The sequence below is a fragment of the Ursus arctos genome, unplaced genomic scaffold, assembly GCF_023065955.2.
Source record: "Ursus arctos isolate Adak ecotype North America unplaced genomic scaffold, UrsArc2.0 scaffold_3, whole genome shotgun sequence".
NCBI classification, from domain to species: domain Eukaryota; kingdom Metazoa; phylum Chordata; class Mammalia; order Carnivora; family Ursidae; genus Ursus; species Ursus arctos.
This window is the reverse complement of record NW_026622985.1, coordinates 95,937,305-95,958,826: the sequence shown is the minus strand read 5'-3', so window position 1 is coordinate 95,958,826 and position 21,522 is coordinate 95,937,305. Positions and strand designations below refer to the sequence as shown.

The 21,522-nt window shown below is 50.5% G+C and overlaps 1 protein-coding gene across 1 annotated transcript in view; it reads right to left on the bottom strand.

Moving 5' to 3' along the window:
• Positions 1-56: 56 nt before the first annotated feature.
• The window catches only part of ZNF862 (zinc finger protein 862), a 35,035-nt gene continuing 13,569 nt past the window's right edge, over positions 57-21,522 (bottom strand). Inside the window, exons 5-9 of the mRNA XM_026479078.3 lie at positions 19,624-20,321; positions 17,804-17,981; positions 7,686-7,790; positions 4,734-6,848; positions 57-3,154 (exon numbers count right to left, since the gene is read on the bottom strand). Of these exons, the coding sequence (XP_026334863.2) occupies positions 2,979-3,154; positions 4,734-6,848; positions 7,686-7,790; positions 17,804-17,981; positions 19,624-20,321 (3,272 nt within the window). The 3' untranslated portion in view covers positions 57-2,978. The remainder of the gene's footprint in view (positions 3,155-4,733; positions 6,849-7,685; positions 7,791-17,803; positions 17,982-19,623; positions 20,322-21,522) is intronic.

Sequence of the window (21,522 nt, the reverse complement as noted above, 5' to 3'; positions counted from 1 at the left end):
GAGCCGCCGGATTTAGTTCGCTTTGACCCCCGGGACTTACAGGACAGAGGCATATGTCGAAATAAACTCTGCTTTATTCAGGTAGCAAAAGGCTGAGAATCAAACATGGTTTTATAAACCTCATTTGCACATCTTTGAAACCAGAAGAGGAGAGGACATCCCCTTGCCGATCACCCTGAGTATCCTTGGCTGACAGACACCTGCACGAGGCAATTGGCCAATCTTCACACCGTCTTGCCAAATACTTAGCGCCCTAGGAACTCCACATGGGCTTGAGAGAGAAGCAAAAGGTCTGGAGTGGGTTACGCTAAGGTGTCTGGCGAGGACAGGGGGCTGAGGTCCCTCCCTCCCGCCTGGTCTCTATGGCTACTGGAATCAAACCATCGGTTATAATGCCGGTTAACCCAGAACGTCAGACCCTGTGGGCAGCAGTTATGAGGTGGGTGTAGGGAGGGGGGGAATGCCCGGATCAGAACGTGGAGATGCTAATGAAGATTACAGGAAGGGAAGGAGGGTGGAGACAGAGCCAAGTCTCTGGCCAAAGGCTTGCTCCTTCTATTCCCTGTGCCCTTCAGCTTGTTTGTGAGGCAAAAACAGGACGGCTATCCAACAAGGGTATCTCCAGGCCCTGGATTTGAAACGTGGCAAGTGTCTTGAAACAAAACAAAGAGTTCAGGCTGTGTAATAGTCTCCGGTAAGGGCGCTCACCGTGTCAGCCCTGGGTCCTGCACAAAAAGGTGGGTAGTCCTCTTGTCATTAGCTAGCATGCCTGAGCCCCATGAGAAACGTAGATAGTGCAAATCTCTACAATAAACAGCATTTTCAGTCGCCCCTCCAAGGGGTCTGATCTTCTCAAAAGCTGGCATTGGAGGCTTCCTCAGTACATGGATATGGAAGCTGGATGCTTCCCTACTTGGCCTCCACCTCCGTGCCTAGAGCGGCACAGGGAATTGTGTGTGCGGAGCTCACACACGTCACTGCTTGAGGGACTGGCCTCATGCTCTGAGGGTTCTTAAAGAATGGAAGAGGCCATGGGCATGCCAGAAAGTCACCTCAATTTGGAATCTAGGAATAGGGTGGGGGTGACAACCCCCACTTTGAAGGGTCTTTCTCTCTTCCATCCCACCAATTCACACCCACAACACCTAGCCTCGGGCAGACTCCTAACTCCCCATAGAACCTTATGTGAATGGGGAAGGGAGGCCTGGGCTCCCACCTCCACGTGTGGCCAGAGCTGTAGCTGCAAGCTATACCTCAGATCCCAGACCCCGGGGCTGGGAGAGACATTTCCACAGGCTAAATAAAAGGCAGATAGTGAAGAGTGAATTCCTGGCCTGCAGCTAAAGCAAACAGGAAGGTGATGGCACTAAGGCTAAGTGCTAAGGGTGGGTGGCAGGAAGGGAGAATCGGATATATCGGGAACCAGGGGGACACAGGATCCCAGCATACCCCACCCCCCGGGACTGGGAAGAGGACAGACTGCTGGCTGAGGGCCAGACAACTTGTACTTGCATCACAGGGCGGGGACCCCAGGTGCGAGGCTGGGACGCAGCACCACTTCCTGCCTGTCTAAAACGCAAAAGGCAGGGGGCAAAGAAGCCCTTCCCTCTAACCTCCCCATTTCCCAGGGTCAAAAAGGCGGGACCTAGGCCCCACATCATCCCCACCAGATAGGCAGCCTAGGAACCTGTCAAAATAAAGCTGCCCTGGAGGGAAAAGTGCTTTACTTCTAGGAGGCAGAAAAGGTGAGGTGGGGGTCCTCAAGTTTGAGTGCGCTCACAAAGTTCCTGGAGGATCCTGCGGACAACGGCCCACCCCTGAGCCCAGTCCCGTGGCTCTGATCAGGCAGGTATCAAGCACCCCTAGTGATTCCCCAGCTGGGTCTCAGAGCAACTTCGGGAAGAGTGGCACACTTAGGGAGTACCTCTTCCCACAGTAAGGACATAGGTGGCAAGGGACAAGAACAAGGGCCGGAGGCAGCTAAGTCCACTCTGTGCCGCCCGAGGTCTGTTTTTCAGGGAGCTAGAGGCGCTGTCCGTCCTGCGGCAGACCAGGAGCCAGCAGGCACTTGAATTCTCTGCTGCATGTCATGGAGAGGGAAACTGAGGCGCAGAAAAGAGGAAGGGATTATGGTTGAACCTCTGCCTGCAGCAGAGCTGGGGCTGGGTCCCAAGCCTCCGCAGGGCAAGCATGGACGAGTCCACCCGGGCTCACGTCCAGCACTGGCGCAGCCACACGGAAGTGCTGCCACCGTGAGAAGCAGCAGGCTCCCTCCCGGAAAGACTCTTGTCCACCGTCCCGGGGCTACAGGACGATGGCGTCTCTTGAGTGCTTTGCGCAGAGGGTGTTGCTGGCCTCATCCTAAGGGAGGCCCTGGGGCGAGGTAGGGAAATTCTCTGCTGCGAGTCTCCTGTTTGGAGTTGAAGCTTCCCTGTGTCTGCCATGGAGCCATGGTGACAGATCCCAGAGCCAGGCCAGTTGTCCCCAGAGCCTGGTCATCCTCCGTCCCTCACCAGGCGCCTCCTCCGTGCCACTGCGGCTGTGGGCAGCCTCCCTGGAATGCTCCCCAACCACCCAGGGGACTGGGATGCTCCTTGAAGCTCCTCCCCCCCACAGTCTCTCCCACGGCAGAGAAGTCCTCTCGCTACCAGAACATGGGGTGAAATCTTTCCTGATAGGATCACTTCCTGAAGCACCTTAAAGATGAGTTTGAGATAGGACCCCGTCTGCCTATCTCAGTGCTGTGAGGTCACCGCTGCTTAGAGAGGGGCCTTGGTAAACAGGCTTGTGCTCCTGATTACCCTGCCTCTCTGGGAGGTGGGCTTAACTCTCTTGTCACTGCCCACTTCCTGGTGCTTAGAGAGTCCCCCCAGATGAAGATTCTAGGGCAGTCTAGATTCTGCGAACAGCCTGTCACCACGATTCCAAGAGGCAGGACAGCAGGGGGGTCTTCAAGGCGATCCCTAGTGAGCTCTCGATCAGGACAGCTCGGGGGCTTCTTGGCTGGTATGGGGGTACAGGAGTCTGTCGGGAGTGTCCATGATGCAGTCCTTTAGGATCTCTGCTGGCTCCCTGTAGGATGGAACAGGTGGCTTCTGGGTCACAGCCTCCTGCATATAGAGCGCCCCCATCTTCTCCTTCCTGAGCCCCGCTCCTTGTGCGAGAGGAAAGAGAACCCACAATTACACCAAGGGGAAAACAGACTGGCTGATGATCCCCTTCCCATGTCCAACTGCATCCCAAGGTATGCTCGGTGAGAAAAGGCACACAGAACAGACGAGACGGGCCGAGGGCTGCTCTCGGCAGGCCGGATCTAGTCCTGCTCTGGTCTTCTCTCACCCTGGGGCGCGGGTCTCACCTGGGGCGACTCTGCCCTCCAGGGGACAGGGGGCAATACCTAGAGACACTTACGATCGCTACAGCTGGGTGAGTGCTAGGGGGACCCAGTGAGTATGTAAGGGGTACAGGTCAAGGATGTTGAAGACCCTACGACACACAGGCCAGGCCTCCCAACGAGGAATGATCCGGCCCTCAGTGGCGACAGTGCAGACATTGACAACCCTGCCTGGGAAGGACGGCCTTATCATAGCAAATCGGGTGGTGTCCTCTCGTTGCTTCAGACATACCAGCCCCACTGCCCCAATGAGAACACACCTGAGAGCCTCTTTCTCCCTCACCCTCACAGGGCCGGACGTGGGGAGCAGCTCCCACAGCAAATGCATGGGTGAAGGATGCACCGCCTGGCTCCCCACCTCGGCCTCCCTGTCACTCCTCTCCAGTTCGATCCCCCCCACCCCCTCCGCCCAGCAATGGGTCCGGGGCCGCCCTGCTTCCTATGGAGCCTCTGTCAATCCTGAGGCCCAGGCCACTGCTGAGCACAGCCCTGGCGGCAGGTCACCCATGAAAGCACAGGCACTGGAAGGAGACCAGCAATTCGAAGGTGTCAAGGAAGAAACTTCACTGCTGTCACTGGGAAGTACAGCGTGATCAGCCTGGAGAACCTCTTTGGTTTTCGGTGACTACTTGAAAAAAGGAAAATGTCTTGCCGAAGACTCAGTAACTCACCTGCCACGTAACCTAACTTCCCCTCCAGCCCAGCGCTCCGAGGGGACTGTGAGGCTGTGCTCCTCACAGATGCCTCCCCACCCGGCATGCCCCAAGCCTCTCCTCCACCTAGTACCTTCTACGTGGCCCCTCTGACCTGCACTGACCTCTTCCCTCCCGAAAAAGTCTACCCAGGCCCACGGAGAATGTGCTGTCCCTGCCCTAGCTTGTCCTGTGCTCTGGTTACTTCTAGCCGTGGGCTGGACCTTTACAGAGTGCCACTGGCATCACGTGCCAGATGCTGTGCCCTTTGCCACAGAAAAACCAAAGCACAATGAGATGAACTGGCCCAATATCACACACTAGTCAGCAGAGCCAGAATTTAAGCCTGGGCAGACTGGCTCCGAAAATTCGTGCTCCTAGCACTATGCCCCACTGCCTGCACTGTGTGTGTGTGTGCCCGTGTGCGTGTGCGTGCGTGTGTGTGTCCTGCCTCCCTCGCTGGATCAGAAGCTCCTTGAGGGTACGCGTCACATCTCGAGCACCCACTGGGGATACCCGAGACCAAGACTCTGGTGATGGCTGCCATCGCCAGACTCTCCCAGACCCCAAGGTCAGCATGGGATTGGGAAGAGAAGACTGTTTTCCTCTGCTGTCCCATGCCTGGGGACTCCGTCTCGTGTACTTACGGGCCTGGGAGCGGGGCGGCACTGGGGCGCACGCGTGGACGTGGCTGAACCGCCGGCCTGAGGAGGTCAGGTACCAGTGCTGGATGGCAGGCTGGGGGTCGTACTCCGTGACCGCCACCCCGTTCACCGCTGTCATCAGGAGCATGTTGATCACCTCGTTGGAGAGCTTGGTCCTCTCCTCGGTCCTGATCCGGTTCATGGCACTGAAGCCCCGCTCACAGCAGGAGGTGGAGACGGGCACACAGACCACCACCGCCATGAGCCTGCTAAGCAGGGGGAAGCGGTAGTGCTGGGCCAGGGTGTTCTTACACAGCATGGAGAACGGGAGGTTCCTGCCGACGGCTTTCAGGCCCAGCCACTCCTCCAGGAGCGCGGCCTCGCTGTAGCCTGCGGGGAGCGAGAGCGCAAAGTATCTGGCGAGGGCAAGGATATCCTCGTTCCCAAAGCTGGCCAGTTCAATCCCACTGGGCCAGGCCACGGTGTCAAACACCTCCATGTTCTTGAGCTGCGGGGGCCGGGCCGAGTCAAACCGCTGCCGGAGGTACTCGATGCCCGTCAGGATCATCCTTTCCCGGTCGGCCCGGAAGCGCTGCTCCGCCAGCTCCACTCTGTCCAGGCAGATGCCGTGCAGCCGCCCATCCCGGAAGCCGGCGTTGAACTCTTCCTCTTTGGGCCCCGCCTGGTGACGGAGGGTCTCCAGGGCTCCGTAGGCCCGTCCCAGCGTGGCGTTCACCTCTGTGATCAGCGCGATCTCCTTCTGGCACACCTCGGACAGAGGCCTGTAGATGCTCAGGAAGTCCAACAGGAAGTGGCAGAACTTGACGAAGTGGAAGCTCTTCATCAGCTTCAGCACGCCTCTGGCCCGGTGCCCGGTCTGGCCGCCCGCTTCCGCCACGCCCTGGAGGTGCCGAGCCAGGCCCGGCCAGCTCACCAGGAGCGCGTTCAGCGTGCGCCTCTTGCTGGCCACCCACCTGAGGGCGTTCAGGTCCTTGAGGCGGATGATCTCCTGCTCCAGGGGAGCCGCACCTTCCTGCAGCTCATTCAGCCTCTTGTTGGAGGACTGATAAAACTTGAAGACCGTTCGAATGTGCCGGTCACACTTCTTCACCAGATCGATACCCCCACACGCGTCTACCACAGCCAGGTGCAGCCGGTGGGCGACACAGTGGACGGGCAGCAGCCGGGGGATGACCTCTTGGAACTTTTCCACAAGGCCTCCTCTGCAGCTCAGCATGGCGGAGCCGTCGGTTCCCAGGCCCACCACCCAGCCGGGCTTCCGGAAGGGGATGTCCAGTTCATCCAGCGCAGAGACGATGGTCTCAAAGTAGCCATCGACCGTCTCACTGTAGAGAGGGGCCAAAGTGATGTACGACTCTTTCACCTCCGTGCCCTTGAAGTAGCGGAGGTAGATCCCCACACACGACTGGCCCGAGGCGTCCGTGGAGCTGTCCAGCAGCACGCTCACACAGGGGGAGCTCCGGACATCCTCGAGGATCTCCTTCTTCAGAGTCTCTGAGATGTACTTGATGAACTGAGTGCATGCGGTGCGATTGCGGTACTTGCCCAAAATCATGGTCCCGGTGCTTTGGAGGAGTTGCAGGATCTTCTCAAAGTCATTCAGAGGCCTCGAGTGGTACGCGATGGAGTAGGCGGCGTTGAAGAAGTGCTCCATGTTTGCCATCAGGTCGCTGGAGATCTCTGGGACCAGGGCAGCTGGAGGGGCGTCTTCCTTGATCTCAACAGTGTTGACACACAGCTTGTGTGCTTTGCTGACCTCGTGGTACTTTAAAGTCTCCACTTTAAAAGGCCCCGTGTAACCTCGCACTAACCGGGACGATTTGTCGTGGAGACTCGGTCTTTCTTTGCAAGCTGAGCAGAAGAGCTTGGTCTCCTTTGGGTCAATTACTAACCATGGGAACTGCCCGAACCATGACCTCTGAATGGAACGGGGTCTGTAAGTCCTCTTGATTTTCCCAGGGCCATCTACTTTGACTTCACAGAGGCTGGAATTACAGTAGGAGCTACAGGTCTCTGTAGAAGGATCTGGAAGCACTGCAGATCCCATAGCCAAGGCTTGTGTGTCTGACTCTCTTATAGCCACCATCTTCTCCTTCCCTTTGGAACAAATAAAAATGAGCTTGGTTTTGCTGCCCAGAACTCTGCAGTCGCCCATCAGTTAAGACATCCCAATTTACTGAGTATCCCTTATGCAAAGCGGAGTTGAATGTGGCCCACCTTTCTAGAGATCATTAGTGATTTCTCTTTAAACCCTTTCCCGTTATTATCTATGTAAGTTAGCTTGCTCCCGAAGAGGTGTGTGCTAATCCTTGCGGGCTCCCCGTCTCTATCCACACAGCTACCCTGGGATCATGTGACATCAGCTGCTAATAAGCTTAATTAGCCACCTTGGCCATAAATGCTATTAGATAAACAGGTGACTTTAATCCTCTTTTGAGGCAGCACAAAGAAATGAGGTTAAACATCTGTAAGTCTTCTTCTGAGCCTTGGAAAGAAGGGAGGTAGAGCAGTCTACACTGCAGCTACCAGCCAGTAAGCCCGTGACTGAGATACACAAAACAGCAAGCTCTCACAGACCAGTGGTGCTGCCACTGGAAACCGGAAGAGGAGGGAAGAAGGGCGGCTCACAGGCCCACGGGTCACACAGCTCCTCACAACCAGGGCCTCCCACGCCTCCCCTGTCAGCTCCGCCACAGGTCCCATTAGCACTTCTGCTCATCAAAGGGCCTCCTTTTGCCCATACTGTCCCTGTTTCCCTATTTGACACTCAGAGGGCAGAGTTAGTTTCTTATTCCTCTTTGTCCAGCAGAGCCTGATACAAGGCCCGGGTCACAACAGGAGCAGCACCGGGATGGCCGAGTGGACACTGGATGACTTGCCACGGCCACAGGGCGACGGCATGTGCCCTTCAAAACTCAGTAGGCCAAGACTCACCTGGAGGACGACCTTTCCCCCACTTCGGCCCGTTTGGGTCCTTAATCCAGGGTGCAGCTCGACGTTCCAGTTTTGAGATCAAGTCTGGCTTGGCAGCAGCAGGCCCTGTTGCAGGGACGGAGAGTCACACTGGGGTCACTGCTATGGACCATCAAGTCAGATAGCCCGCCCGAAGCTATTCGTGGAAACGGAAATGTTCAGTTCAGCCTCTATCTCTTCATAAAGTCTATTCAGCCAGGGCCATGATGAAAATATTCCCATCTTGTGTGCCAGTCTACTCCTAAAACCCAAAAGGCAGTCAGATTCAGGTGCACCCCTTAGCCAGAATAAATAACGTCCTTAGCTCTGCAGGCCAGCCACGGGAGCCAGGAGTCAGCTGAGTGTGTCTGGAGGGAGGTGGACATGGGGGGGACACGGGGTGCAACAGGAGGAGAGGGCAGGGATGACGAAGAGAGCCACACGAGACTTGAAAGGCCCCTTAAAAATGTCCACCACCTGCCGTGGAACCTTCAGTCCGACTAGAAGAGATTCATGCCTTTGGGTTAAGCACTGCCCTTTATTTAAGATATGAATATTCACAGGGGTATGAAAAGAAATTGCTTTCTTGATTTAAAATAAAATCCAAAAAATAAAATAATAAATAAAATAAAATAAAATCCATCAATGTCTACTTATATTCGTTGGTAAGCGTGTGACCGTGCGCATGAACCTTCCGTGGGAGGATACAGAGCAGCTAACCGTGGGTGCTTCTGGGCCATGGTCATTATTGCCGCCCTGCGTCTTTTGGATCACTTGAATCCATGTATATATTTATATTTGTTATATGTGTGTGTGCATCCATGTATTTACCACTAATACAAATATAATTAAATAATTGTTAAGCTGTGGTAGACTGAACACATACCCTTCTTCAAACATCTCTAAGATGAGGGCCAAGGAATAATAATAATAATACAAAGAAACGTTAATACATTTTTGGAAGAAGGAAAGGAGATAAAAGAGAACGAACAGAGCTGAACAGCAAATGCTGGCAAAGGGGGCAGCGAGGAGAAAGAAGCGAGTCCGATTGCAGAATCCCCCAAAGACTCTGGGACTGGAAGCGCCAGGAGTGGCAGAAGGTGGTGGGTAAGGAACAGGCGGGAAAGGGCGGGCGCCCAGTCTGCAGGGAGCCTGGGGCCTCCCACCTACTCCAGGAAACCTGAGAACCTGCAACCCTGACCCACCCTCACCCGAGGAGGAGAATGGAGATTTAGTTCTCAGAAAAACTGAACCAGGAATGTTCCGGACCCGGGGAGAGTGGGGAGAGTGGAAGAGGAAGAAGGGCTGCAGTGATGAAGAAAGTCTGTGTTCTGAAAGGTGCGCTACTCAACTCCAAGGACACAGGCTCGGCCGCTGGGGCAAGACTCCTTTGGAGAAACAGAATTGCCCCTTCCCATCCTCTCCTGCCCCAAAGGCCCACGAGACACTGACTTCTTCAGGCTCTTCAGCGAGACCGGCGGAGAAAGCTACTCCGTGATGAGCCCCAGGCACCACGCAGAGCTGCCAGCCAGGTTTCTCAAGGCTTTACTCTTAAACCTGAATGAAGACAAGCCTCTGACATGAAACCAGTAGGGAAAGGGATCGGAGGAACTACAGAAACTGCAGGGAACAAAGCAGAACTCAAAAACACCAGAATTCGTGTTCCCAGAGAGAAAAGTCGTGAGAGTCATCTGCAAAAGGACCAACAGGGGCTTTGAGATTAAAAATAAGATAGAAGAGTGGCGCCTGGGTGGCTCAGTCGGTTAGGCTTCCGACTTTTTTTTTTTGGCTCAGGTTGTGATCTCGGGGTCATGGGATCAAGTCCTATGTGGGGCTCTGTGCTCAGCACAGAGTCTGCTAGAGATTATCTCCCTCTTCCTCTCCCTCTGCTCCTTCCCCAGTGTGCTCTCTCTTTCTCTCAAATAAATAAAATCTTTTAAAATATGATAGAAGAAATTAAAACATTCAAGAAAATAAACTTGAGGGGAGCCTGGGTGGCGCAGTCATTAAGCATCTGCCTTCGGCTCAGGGCATGATCCCAGAGTCCTGGGATCAAGCCCCACATCAGGCTCCTCCGCTATGAGCCTGCTTCTTCCTCTCCCACTCCCTCTGCCTGTGTTCCCTCTCTCGCGGGCTCTCTCTCTGTCAAATAAATAAATAAAATCTTTAAAAGAAAAGAAACTTGAGAAAATCTCCAAGAAAGTAGAATGAAAAAGACAGAAGCAGAAAATAGAGAAGAAAAAAAATTAAATAGAACCAGAAGTTCAACTGAGGAAATCCAATATCTAACAAATGGGACTTTCTTGAAGAAAGAAAAATCGATACGAAAAATTGTACAAGAACACTTCCCCAAACTGGAAAACTTGAGTTTTCAAATGGAAGGGAAGCACCAGACGCCCAGGACAAGAAGTGAAAAATCACTGATATTAAACACTTCAGAACACTGGACTTAGATCTTAAAGCCTTTCAGAGTAGAAAAAATAGGCTGTATTGAAAGATTTAGTTATAAAAAAGCATTTAGACTTCTCCTCAGCACCAGTAAAACCTAAAGGTAATGCTTTCAAAATACTGAGGAAAATGATTTCCAACCTAGAACTCTCTGTCCAACCAGGCTTCCAATTGCAAGGGCAGAATAAGGCATGTCCTCCCATGCACCATTTCTTAGGAAGTTACTGGAAGATGAGCTCCAACGAAATGAAGATATAAACCTGGAAGAAGACATAGAGCCAGGGAACGGGAGTGGGACAAAGGAAAGCATGAGACCACAGCTGTGCAGGCCTAAAGAATAACCAGTTTAGACAGAGCAGAAAGGCCTGATAATGGACGTCCCCAGAAAAGAGTGAAATTGATCCGTCACGGGATGCCTGACCACGGGGAAAAGACTCTTCAGAGGAGTTTTATAATTCCTCAGAAGAGTTGGAAAAGAATTGTTGAGAGGACAGAAAACTAGCAAAATAATAAGAAAATATTTCAGTTCGGGGGGGAACATCCTGCAACAAAAGGAAAATCATCATAATATGTCACTTTGATCAGAAATAAGTAATACGTAACCATAATTAGGCAAACAATCTACACTGAATTAATCAAGAAAGTGTGATGTACTAGTTCTGAGAGGGTGGAGGGACAGAGTGGGGGCCCAGGGTGACGGAAGAAGGCTGGATCTTCATCTTCCATGGTAGGAATCAAGAAAGAATATCAATGTAAAATCAACAAATCAGGAACAGCAATAAACATATGCAACAGGAAATTAAAGTGAGTCTGCCTGCCTGTTTCGGCTCAAGGTCCAAAAAGATAGGAGCCAACTGTCCCCCATCCCAAAGCTAGACCACCAAGGCCCGCCTTGGAAATGAGGGTGGCCAAAACACGGGGCTGTGACCCTAGCTCTCAACACAAAGGAGTCGGAGCACTGGGAGTGAAGAGGTCAGGAAGCTGGATATGAGAGAAGTTTCTGGAAAGAGATGTCAAGTGTATTGTGAGCCCCCCCACACTATGGAAGCGGTGGCATGGGCTGCTCTCCTGGGACCTTAAGCCTAATGGGAATGATATCCTGACCTTTACCCCTGGGCTTTGGGGCTCCTCATGAATCCAGGCCTGCAGAAGACTAAAGGCAGAATCTGACTGATGGGCTCCTTCATGGTGGCCATGTTGGAAACAGCCTACATTCCCAGGGTCTGTCGGAGCAAAGGATATGTTTTCTGTGGTCCAAACATGGACCCTGAGGGAAAGAGAAGCCCGGAATCACTTCAAGGGACTCTGCCCCTGACTGTTGGCAGCCCAAGAATGAGCCCACATGGGGCTAACTGCCAAAGCAGACAGTCACTGGTGTGGAGGGGACTGCAGTGAGTGATGGGGGGGAACGGAGAACCCACACTCACCCAGAGAATCAGCTTTCCACGATCCCAGCCACAGGTGGATGCCAGGTCAAACCCTTGTCGTACCTCTCCTCCCCACTCACCCACCACTGTTACCAGTGAGGACACAGCAGAAGTCCTGGAACCAGCTGGGGGCAGAGGGGAGGAGGAGGAGAACTCCCACCTTCTTACCTCGGCATTCCAGATTCCACACCTGGGCCAGGGTGAGGTAGGAGAGGCGAGAAACTTCAGATTTAGCTGAAGTCCCGATTTTTGACTGCTACACAAAGACTACACTTTTGTTTCCGAATTTGGGGGGAGAGTGTACACTTTTGTAGCATTTAAAACTTACTAAAAAGTTTCAATAGGGTGCCTGGGTAGCTCAGTCGCTTAAGGGTCTGCCTTCGGCTCAGGTCATGATCCCAGGGTCCTGGGATGGAGCCCCACATCGGGTTCCCTGCTCTGCGGGGAGCCTGCTTCTCCCTCTGCCTCTGCCCCTCCCCCTGATTGTGCTCTCTTTCTCTCTCTCTCTGTCAAATAAATAAATAAAAATTTTTTTAAAAAGTTTCAATAATAAAAAATTTAAATTTTTTTTAAAGTTTCAATAATAATATGAGGAACTCCAATCATTTACATTTTGTCCCATTTGCTGTATCATGCTCATGCATTCATGTGCCCTCCCCTTCCCCCCTCCTCTCCTCTGTATGTGTGTATGAATAATATATACATAATATAGATGCAGTATTTTTCTAAACCATTGAGAGGAAATTGTTTTCATACCCCGTTTATCCCTAAGTACTCCTGAGCATATCATTCAAGAAAAAGGACATTCTCTTCTGGGGTACGCAGAATTCTAACATGAGCTTCTGTGACCCGGGCCCTCCTCACCCCTGCCCCTTGCAGTCTGGTTCGAACCTGTGACCTGACACCACAGCCATAATTCTGAGACGTTACATGGACATGGCGAAAGAGAGGCTCTCTGGGTGACTTCACCTGACCACATCAGCCCTTTAAAAGCAGGGCCAGTTGGATCTTCAAAGCACCAGCAGGATTCGACACATGGCTGCTGGACTGAGGATGGAGAAGGCCAAGTTGGGGGGACGTGAGAGCAGCCTGTAGGAGCTGAGAATGATCCCTGGTGGAAAGCCAGCAAGCAAACGGGACCTGTCCTACAACCGAAAGGAACTGAATTCTGCCAACGACCTGAGTGCGGTTGGCAGTGATTTCTTCCCAGAGCCTCTTGGTAAGAGGCCAGTCTGAGGGACACCCTGACTTTGGCCACACGAGACCCTAAGCAGAGAACCCACCTGAGCCCATCTGGACTTCTGACCTCCAGAACTGTGAGATAATAAACGAGTTAAACATTTAGCCACTGGATTTGTGATAATTCATTGTGTGGCAACTGATTTCGCCTGCTAAAGAGAAGCCAGAATGGAGGCCACAGTTTGAATAGAGCCTCAGGCCAAACACTCATAATCACATAATCAAATCTTAAACAGCCCTCATTTCGCCTACATGGGGATGCTGGCCTTAAAACCTACGCTTTCTTCATGACAGTACGACCTGACTACAGTTCCAAGCCAGCTGCTACGTGCAAGGAAACTTACACAGTGCTACCACCCTGAAAAGAATGTACATTTCTAGCAACCAATTACAATTAAAAACAAACAAACAAACCCAAAGTACTCCCTCGTTCATATTTTATAAACTGAGCTTTAAATGTGGAGAGCCAAGCTCTTAACCACTTTGGGTTTGAAGACTCCCTGTTCGCGAACAGTTCCTTTCTTCCTCAATACGATATTCATATCGAGTAAAGCACCCTGAATTTTCTTCTGTCAACCCAAAGGGTAAGGAAAAAAAGCTGCACAGAGCTGATCCAAACAAGTAGTGATGGGAAAGAATACAGCTGTCTTCTGAGTGCACCCTAGGAGGCTCATTCTTTGGAAACTCATGTCTGTGCGTATCTCTTAGAAATCAAGAGGCACATTACTAGAGGAAGCAGCTAAGAGCCTCTGGGGAGGAGGACCGAGCAACAGAGAAAGGTGGGACAGGGTACTGTCATTTTTGGTTTAAGTCTTGTTAGAACTATGTATATTAAAAAAGTAATTATGAAGAAATATTTGTAAATAACTGGAAACACACAGAAGACTGAATAGCCCCGAATCGGTGCACTTCGTTTATATCCTCCCTGGGGATCGGCCACCTCTGCCTGCCCCGCCACCACCACACTGGCCCCGGGAATTCTGTACCCCAACTGGACTTCTTGGAAGCTGTGGCTAAAATGTTGCCAAAAACCTTTTCTTTTTGTTCCGTTCAGAATGAGTGAGACGGAGGGAAATTTCAAGCAGATTTTCCTAAGTCTTAGTAATGGAAAAACGGCAGAGGGGACCTAACCATAGCAAGTGCATGCATGTGTGTGTGTGTGTGCGTGTGTGCGCACACACACACACACACACACGTAGACATGCACACACACATTCCATAAAAGTCCTTAAAAATGGTTTGGCTCACAAACACAGACGTCTAACCCTTCCAGGCTATTGCCATCCAAAGGTTGGCAGGCCATACCCATGAATCACTGGGAGAGAGCTGCCCTGGCACCCTGCCTTGGTTCTCTCCTAGCTCCTGCACTGCCCCCACTTGGAGCCCATCACATACGGCCCACCATCCAGCAGTGGCCCCCTACACATTATGTGAGCCATTTGAACTCTTGCTCATCTCTCACTGAGGGCCCGCCCACTCAGTTCTGGTTTCTACCTAGAGGCGTGACTTCTGGCCCCAGCTCTCTGTGAGGTCTAGCTGTAGCTGATGACCTCACCTGTAGAAAAGGCACGGCCCACCTCAAGTGCACGACCTGCCACTTAGCAGGTGACGACACTTTTACTAATAAAAACAAGGGATTCCACAAAGTCCCTCTACTGGCATGTCTATTTTTGTTTCTGACAAATATTTGTTTCTTAACAATGGAATCTAATTGAGTTTTCCTTCTGGGGGAAAGTGAGAGACGTCATCAAATATAACCAAAGTCTAAAACCAGAATTTAAAGTATGGAAATGAAAGAACAGTCGGAGACTCCATAGAATGATAAAGTAAATAGCTCTAAATAAGCAAGTCTACGTTAAAAAAAAAAAAAAAAAGGCTGTAATAGGAAAGCACTAAAAACAAAACACACACGTCTTCTTTTCTCCACAAACAAAGCGACCGTCCCCTCCAGGTTCAGTGCTATTGACAAGACAGCTGGTGAGGCCCAGGAGGGTGTGACAGGTGAGTGCACCTACCCTGGAGACATTCTATCTGTTGAAAAGCTTCAGTCTATGTGATTTAAGTGCCAAAAACCCAACAGAAATTAATACTAAGTCTGACTACATCAAATTGAGACTGTCTTTTTAAGAACCAGTAAAATAATTATAAAATCTAAAAGGACAAATCTACTAGCTGGAAACCCTAACAAGAGCAATGGAGGAATTAGCTGGGTTTCCTCAAAGGATCCGAGCAACAGGAAATCAACAGCACTAGACCATCAGACCCCAAAGCCCCGAAGCCCTGCCACCTGAGCTGAGCTGAGCTGCAGCAATGTGAGCTGATCACGGGGGGGGGGGGGGGGGGGGCGGGAGGAAGCCAGTCCCCTTTCTCCAGCCAGTCCTCGCGGAGGCAGGCTAACAGTGACCTGCACAGAAGGTCTGAAAGAGCTGGACAAACTGGCAACCTCCTGCAAGGGGGCCTAGGCATGGGAGTGGAGACTTTCAGAAAATTCTTATACTGTTTGAAGTCTTAAATAATCTCATCTTATACCTGGTATATTATTACTATTACTATTATTATATTAACACCACAATTAGCACAAATCTTGAACCGGAAAGAGAGGGAGTGCAGTTGGCAGGAGACATCCACAAGCAGGAAGCTAAGGGGGGTGAGGCACACGCAATGCACACAGTAGAAAGCATTTCAGCTTCTCCGTGGTCCAGCTAGATGGCTGCGATTCCCAGGTCTGTTTTCTCATCTGCAAATACTACTACTACCGGCCTGAGAGGTTTGATTTAAGGATTAGAGAGGATATATATACAAGAGACTCAACAGAGGACCCGCACGCAGTAGATACTCAGTGACCGGCAGAAGCCACTGTTCTGATTTCCAGGAGTTAGAATAAAAGACACAAAGCTTCCCAAACACCCAGGATAAGCAGATCACAGTATTTCAAGACAAAATATAAGAAACATTAAAAATGGACAGATTTTGCTCAAAGGCCAACCGAACTTTTCTTGGCTGTGAAAATTCTGATGGGGTTTTCTTTTTCAAAATTTAAGTTCACTCCATGGTGAAGTCCTATTTGTAAAAAAATTAATTGAAAGATAGCACCAAATACTATTTGATTCTCAGCTCTTAAAGTGGTTGCCACAGGAGGATGAAGTGTGGGAGAAAAAACACTCGCCAAAGCCAAATAGCCCTGCACTGTCAATACTGTTTTATATCCCAGTGATCAGCTCAATGCCCTTTAAAAGGTCATTTTTAAACATACAAATCATTTGTGTTTGGCCCCAGTTATATTCTGAAGGCTCCTTAAAGTTTTATACCTCACACATGAAAACTGTCTAAATCAGACAGCAGTTAAAGGATAATCGCTGGAGACCTAATTAAAGTCACAAAAATGGATCACACACACAAACTCTGTTCCTAGACTTCTGTACCTGTTTTAGGCTCACAGACGACTGACGAGGACAGCCTCCTTCTCTATAAAGCCTTCCCTGACTCCTGCCTGCAACACTCAAGCAAACTTAATTACCCTTCCTCTGATTATACTTGTTGTTCATCCAAACAGAATGTAACCCACACTGAACTGTCCCTTATTTCCCCCAGGGAGTGAAGATTTCCCCATTCCTCACTTAAGTTAAAAAGAAATTGACCAAATGCTTCCATGGAGCATGGCCAGCCCTGGCATCAGGAGACGCCCTGTGGTCAATACCAGACACCTGCCCCTTTCCACAGGGGTCCCCAGGGCAAAGCACATCACTACTGTGCTTTCCTTTCAAGGAAGAGCCAACTTTTTATAAGTGGGTGTGTACTTCTTAAAAATGAATTTCCCTTCATTTTCAGTGCTTTTAAACAGTGCTGGGGATAGTGATGCACTTTGAATGCGTACTTTGTACGAGCGCCCTGGGCCGAGGACATGATGAAAACACCTCTATCGTCATAAAAGAAATCGGTTTTTACCTCATATCTGAATGTTTGGGGAGCCATTTAAAAATGATGAACAATGATAAAAACAAGCATACAGGTCAGGAATGTGCAGAAAATAATCCATATCTTATCCGTGCACGAAAGGGCGGTATAAACCAAGGGCTAGGACATCAGTGAAATCACAAATATTCTAGGTTCTTATCTTGTAGAAGTCACGATGCAGATTGCTGCTGTATTCCTAAGTCACGTACAGCAGCCTCTTCTGGAAGGCTGCTGTAACCAGATACGCTAGTAGGCAAACAAGAGCTAAGATGAAAAGTTGTCTTCCCCTTCTGATGCCCCCTGAGTATGGGGGCATGTGACGGAAACAGGAGGCAAAGAGACGAAGAGGCAGATGCAAGAGCGAGCACTCTTCTGAGAAGGTAACAAGCACTTATATTAAGTTCATCTTTCTCCAGTGCCCCCTCTAGTGACACCTCGGCCAAGCCCGCCCTTGCTGGCCCCTGGGCACGAGGAAACAGCCCTGGCACAGAAGAAGGAGAGGCGCCTCCAGGCCTCTGCCCATCCCGTCCCTCCCTCTGTCATGTCCCAATGGCCTTCCTTCTCCCTGTCCACTTGTCCTGTCCTCCGACTCTGTAAAGACTTTCCTGCTCCCTCCCTCCAATGCCCCGCAAAATGAAACCACCCTTCTCTAGCAGCCTCAGGGCACTTTTCCTGAACTTCTTTTACAGAGCTAGTGTTATTTCAGAGTTTCTCATTCAAGTGTCTGTCTCTCCCGAAAACCTGCTAGCCCCCTGAAAGCAGAGACCTTACTTCGCTTGTGTTCACCTGGCACGTAGGACGTATTCAATGGATGTTTGGTGGAAGGTGATGATGGATGGAGATATGGATGAAGAGAGGATAAAGTACTGCATCTCAAAGCAGGGAGAGTTCTGCGGGGCAAAAAATATCATCTCTCTCTGCCTATGTACAGGGAGAAGGCAGAAATGGGAAGATGACCACAAGCCACAGCTGCCCTTGCGGGTTTCCCATGTCAGACGATGGTGGCGAACAAAGGTCTACGTGAATCTTTACCCAGGGCAGCCAACAGCTCATAATTCATCCGCATCACGTCTCTGTACAGCTCCTTCTGCCGCTTGACTAGCATGCCCCACTCCTCCCGGGTGAAATACACCGCCACATCCTCAAACACCACCGGGAGCTCCTCAAACACCACAGGAACCTCCTCAAACAGCCCCTCTTCAGAAGGATCCTGCAACAAAGAGCAGCAGTCACTCAACAGGCCTCTTATGCCAGACGCCCAGCGTGGTACTTTTAGGTTCCTTCTCAAGGCCTAATTTCTCTTGGGAGGCTTGCCAAGAGGCCCAGATGTAACTCTGAGGAATTAATGTATCCACCGAAAGTCAAAGAAGCAAATTTGTGAGGCCCAGAGTTAGTAGGTAAAAAAAAAAAATGAGCCTCAGTCTGATCCTAGGTCTCTTAGGAGGAAATAAAAATGCGCTGAAGAACAGGGGTCCTGGCAGAGCATTATGACTGCACCTTGCCCTACGCAGTCCTAAGGGGGTGTCTTCTACTCATCTGTGCCTACAACGGTGACCGTCTGCCTCTAGCACCTGCGAAGACTGCCCACTGGGAGAGGAAGGAAGAAGCAGTAGTGCAGAAGAACGAAAGATGCTTGTATTCAGTTACTCGGTTGACACACGCCTTATTGCTAAAGGAATTCAAATTATAAACGGTTAGACCAATTTATTAGCTTCTAATACTAAAAAGTAGAAGGAACATGAACATGAAGAGAAATGAGCTTCGTCACTTTTCTAGCTCCTGGAAAAATTCAAGCTTACTAACTTTAGCTGGGCCCTTACGAGGGAAGAGGAACAGCTGAGCTATTCTCATGGGAATACCAGAGGGGCACTCAAAATGGTTTGTAGTAAAATCCTGTTTATACGAAATAGTTGAGAAATGGTGAAGGATCTCGTTACTCCAAATTCCAGTTCACACAGGTTCCTTACGACCAATTTTGCGAGGAACTAAGAACTTACAAGGTACCCGCGAGCGAGCGCTAGAGCCTCCGGCCTGCTGTGCGCGTGCGCAGGGAGTGGAGGGGCGGGGCCAGCTGGGGGCTCTGGCCACGTCTGTTCCCCTGATAGTCTGTGCCCTCCCAACAAGAGACTTTGTCCGAGTTGCTCCAACGGCCTCAGAGTGGCATCAAAAACATTACATAAAACAACGTGTCTGAGGAAATTGTGCAGTGTGTAGCAGTGCTGCATGATTCTGAAGCTAAAGCTGAAAACATTTTAGAAATTAAGAGCTCTGTGGTTGTTTCGTGGTCGCGTATTATTTACTGAGTTTTGTGACTGTTTTGGATTCTGGATAAAGATTATCGTCCTAAACTTAGAGGTTTCCTTTATATCAGAAGCTGGAGCGTTCTGTCCCACTAATTATGTTTTGTTATCTGTGAAAGGAGATGAAAATAATAGGGCTGTTGTGTTAAATAAATGAGATAACACAGGTCGCCTGGGTGGGGCAGTTGGTTAAGCAAGGACTCTTGGTTTCGGCTCAGGTCATGACCTCAGAGTGGTGAGGTCGAGCCCTGAATGGGGCTCCATGCTCAGTGTGGAGTCTGCTTGAGATTCTCTCTCTCTCTCTCCCTCTGCTCCTCCCCCTGCGTGCTCTCTCTCTAAAATAAAGAAAGAAAATCTTTAAATAAATAAATGAGATAACACTAGTAAAGCACATAACGCCTAGTGCACCGTAAGCATGTTAGGGTCTGGAACATTATAATGGTCGCAGCGGGTATGGCTATTATAATTTTCCCATCATCGTCATGTGACATGTGCTGTTGCTAGTACGAAATCCTTCCCCTTGAGACCCAGCGATTATTACAAACACATTACCTGGCTGCAGGGTTCAGCAGTGTCATCACACAAAATGTTCCCATTTGAGGAGCTGTGGACATCATCAACAATTTCTTTTTGCCTCAACTCAGAAATGCAGTCTAGATACAATGTAGGAATTGCTCCATTCCCCCCCGGGTCCTCCAGTTCAGCTCTTGGGCTGGGCAGGAGCTGAGCCATGTTATCATAGGCTCCCAGAGGCCCTGGGGGGTACAATATGGGGTAGTCTGCCGTGAAGAGGTGCTTCGGGCTGGCCAGGACATCTCCAGATTCCCCTCGGACGCTCTGGAAACGGGCCGCCCACATGGGGTCCCGTGCTGCCAAGGCATTGACGCAGAACAGGTGAGCTTTGCTCTTGGCGTGGTATTTGAGAGTCTCCACCTTGAATGGTCCTGTATAACCTTCTATTAATCTTGACCGTTTGTCCCTCACAGATGGGTATTCACGGCAAGCAGAGCAAAAGAGAGCCGTCTGCTCCTCATTCATGACCAGCCACGGGAACTGTGTAAACCAAGACTTCTGGATAGAGCGGGGTTTCAAGGGTTTTTTGCTTTTTCCTGTACAGTCTACCTCAGTGTTGCCATGCTCTGTGCATAAGTGAGAAAGACAGGCTTTCTTCTGCGGGGGCAGGTCCAGTCTGGCTTCTCTGGCTGGACTTCGAGAGTCCCTTTCTTCCATGCAGCCCATCTTGTTTTTCCCTTTAGAGAAAAGAGACTGATGGCATCTGCTCTGAAATCCTATAGTTAGAGCCACTGCACCTCACAGGCCTCTCGGTGTAGCAAATATGAAAGCTGGAAATCACATGCAAGAGTGGCCCAGGCTCTACTTGGATTCTCTTCTTTCAGACCCCCAGCTCCCCAGGCCCACCTCACCTGAGCCAGAAGAAAATCAAGTGAGCTTTAAGCATCTCTCCCTTTTTGAAGATTAAAGGGCAGATACGCCTGGCCAAAAAGAGACCTCTGCAGTTTCATCTCTGCAACCTAAGATAGCAGCACCATCTCCAGGAGTTCCAGCTTATTTACGGGTAAGAACACTGAACTTAATAAAATGTTGGTTAAAGAAGATAATTAAAGCCAAATCCTGCAACTCCAACCTCAGCAGGAATCTCCTCTCCGGTACCCCTGCCAGACAGACATCTGCACTTTGCTCACATGGTTTGGGGCAAGCGTACGATCTACCTCCTGTGTAGACGGTTTTGGTCCCCAGAGTTTGCCTTAAGCTGCGATCCACTTTTAAGTTTCTTCCACTCAGGGTAGCTGCTTCAGCACTCCAGAGAAACACAAGTCCTCTCTCACACCACAGCCCTTCCAAAGAGGCAACAACTCTCATGAACTCACTAAGATTTTTCTTCCTCAAACTAAACTAGAAGTTTCTTTATTCACTCCTTAGTTGAAATGCAGGGTAGGTGGCTTTAAACTCCTCCAGGGCCATTTCTCATGCACCAACGTAAGTGCAGATGCTCAGTGGCCAGGGACTCAACAGTATTTACTCCAATTGTAGCCAAAGTGGCTGATAAAGAGAAAGCCGGGTCAAAATTAGGAGCCGGTTAAGCGTCTGCCTTGGGCTTGGGTCATGATCCCAGGGTCCTGGGATGGAGCCCCGCGTCAGGCTCCCCGCTCGGTGGAAAGCCTGCTTCTCCCTCTCCCTCTGCCTGCTGCTCCCCCTGCTTGTGCACACGCTCTCTTGCTCTCTCTCTTTCTCTTTCTGTGTCAAATAAATTAATAAAATATTTTTTAAAATGAGCCAAGCATTGGAAAACAAAATAAATTAGTATCTCTGAAGTCTCAGGCTCCCTGTGGTCCCTCTGAGACAGATCACGGGGGAGAGCAGATGCCTGTGAGTCGGCTCCTATTAGAGCTCGTTCTGCCTCCCTTTTCTTCTACAGTGGGGGCTGCTTCA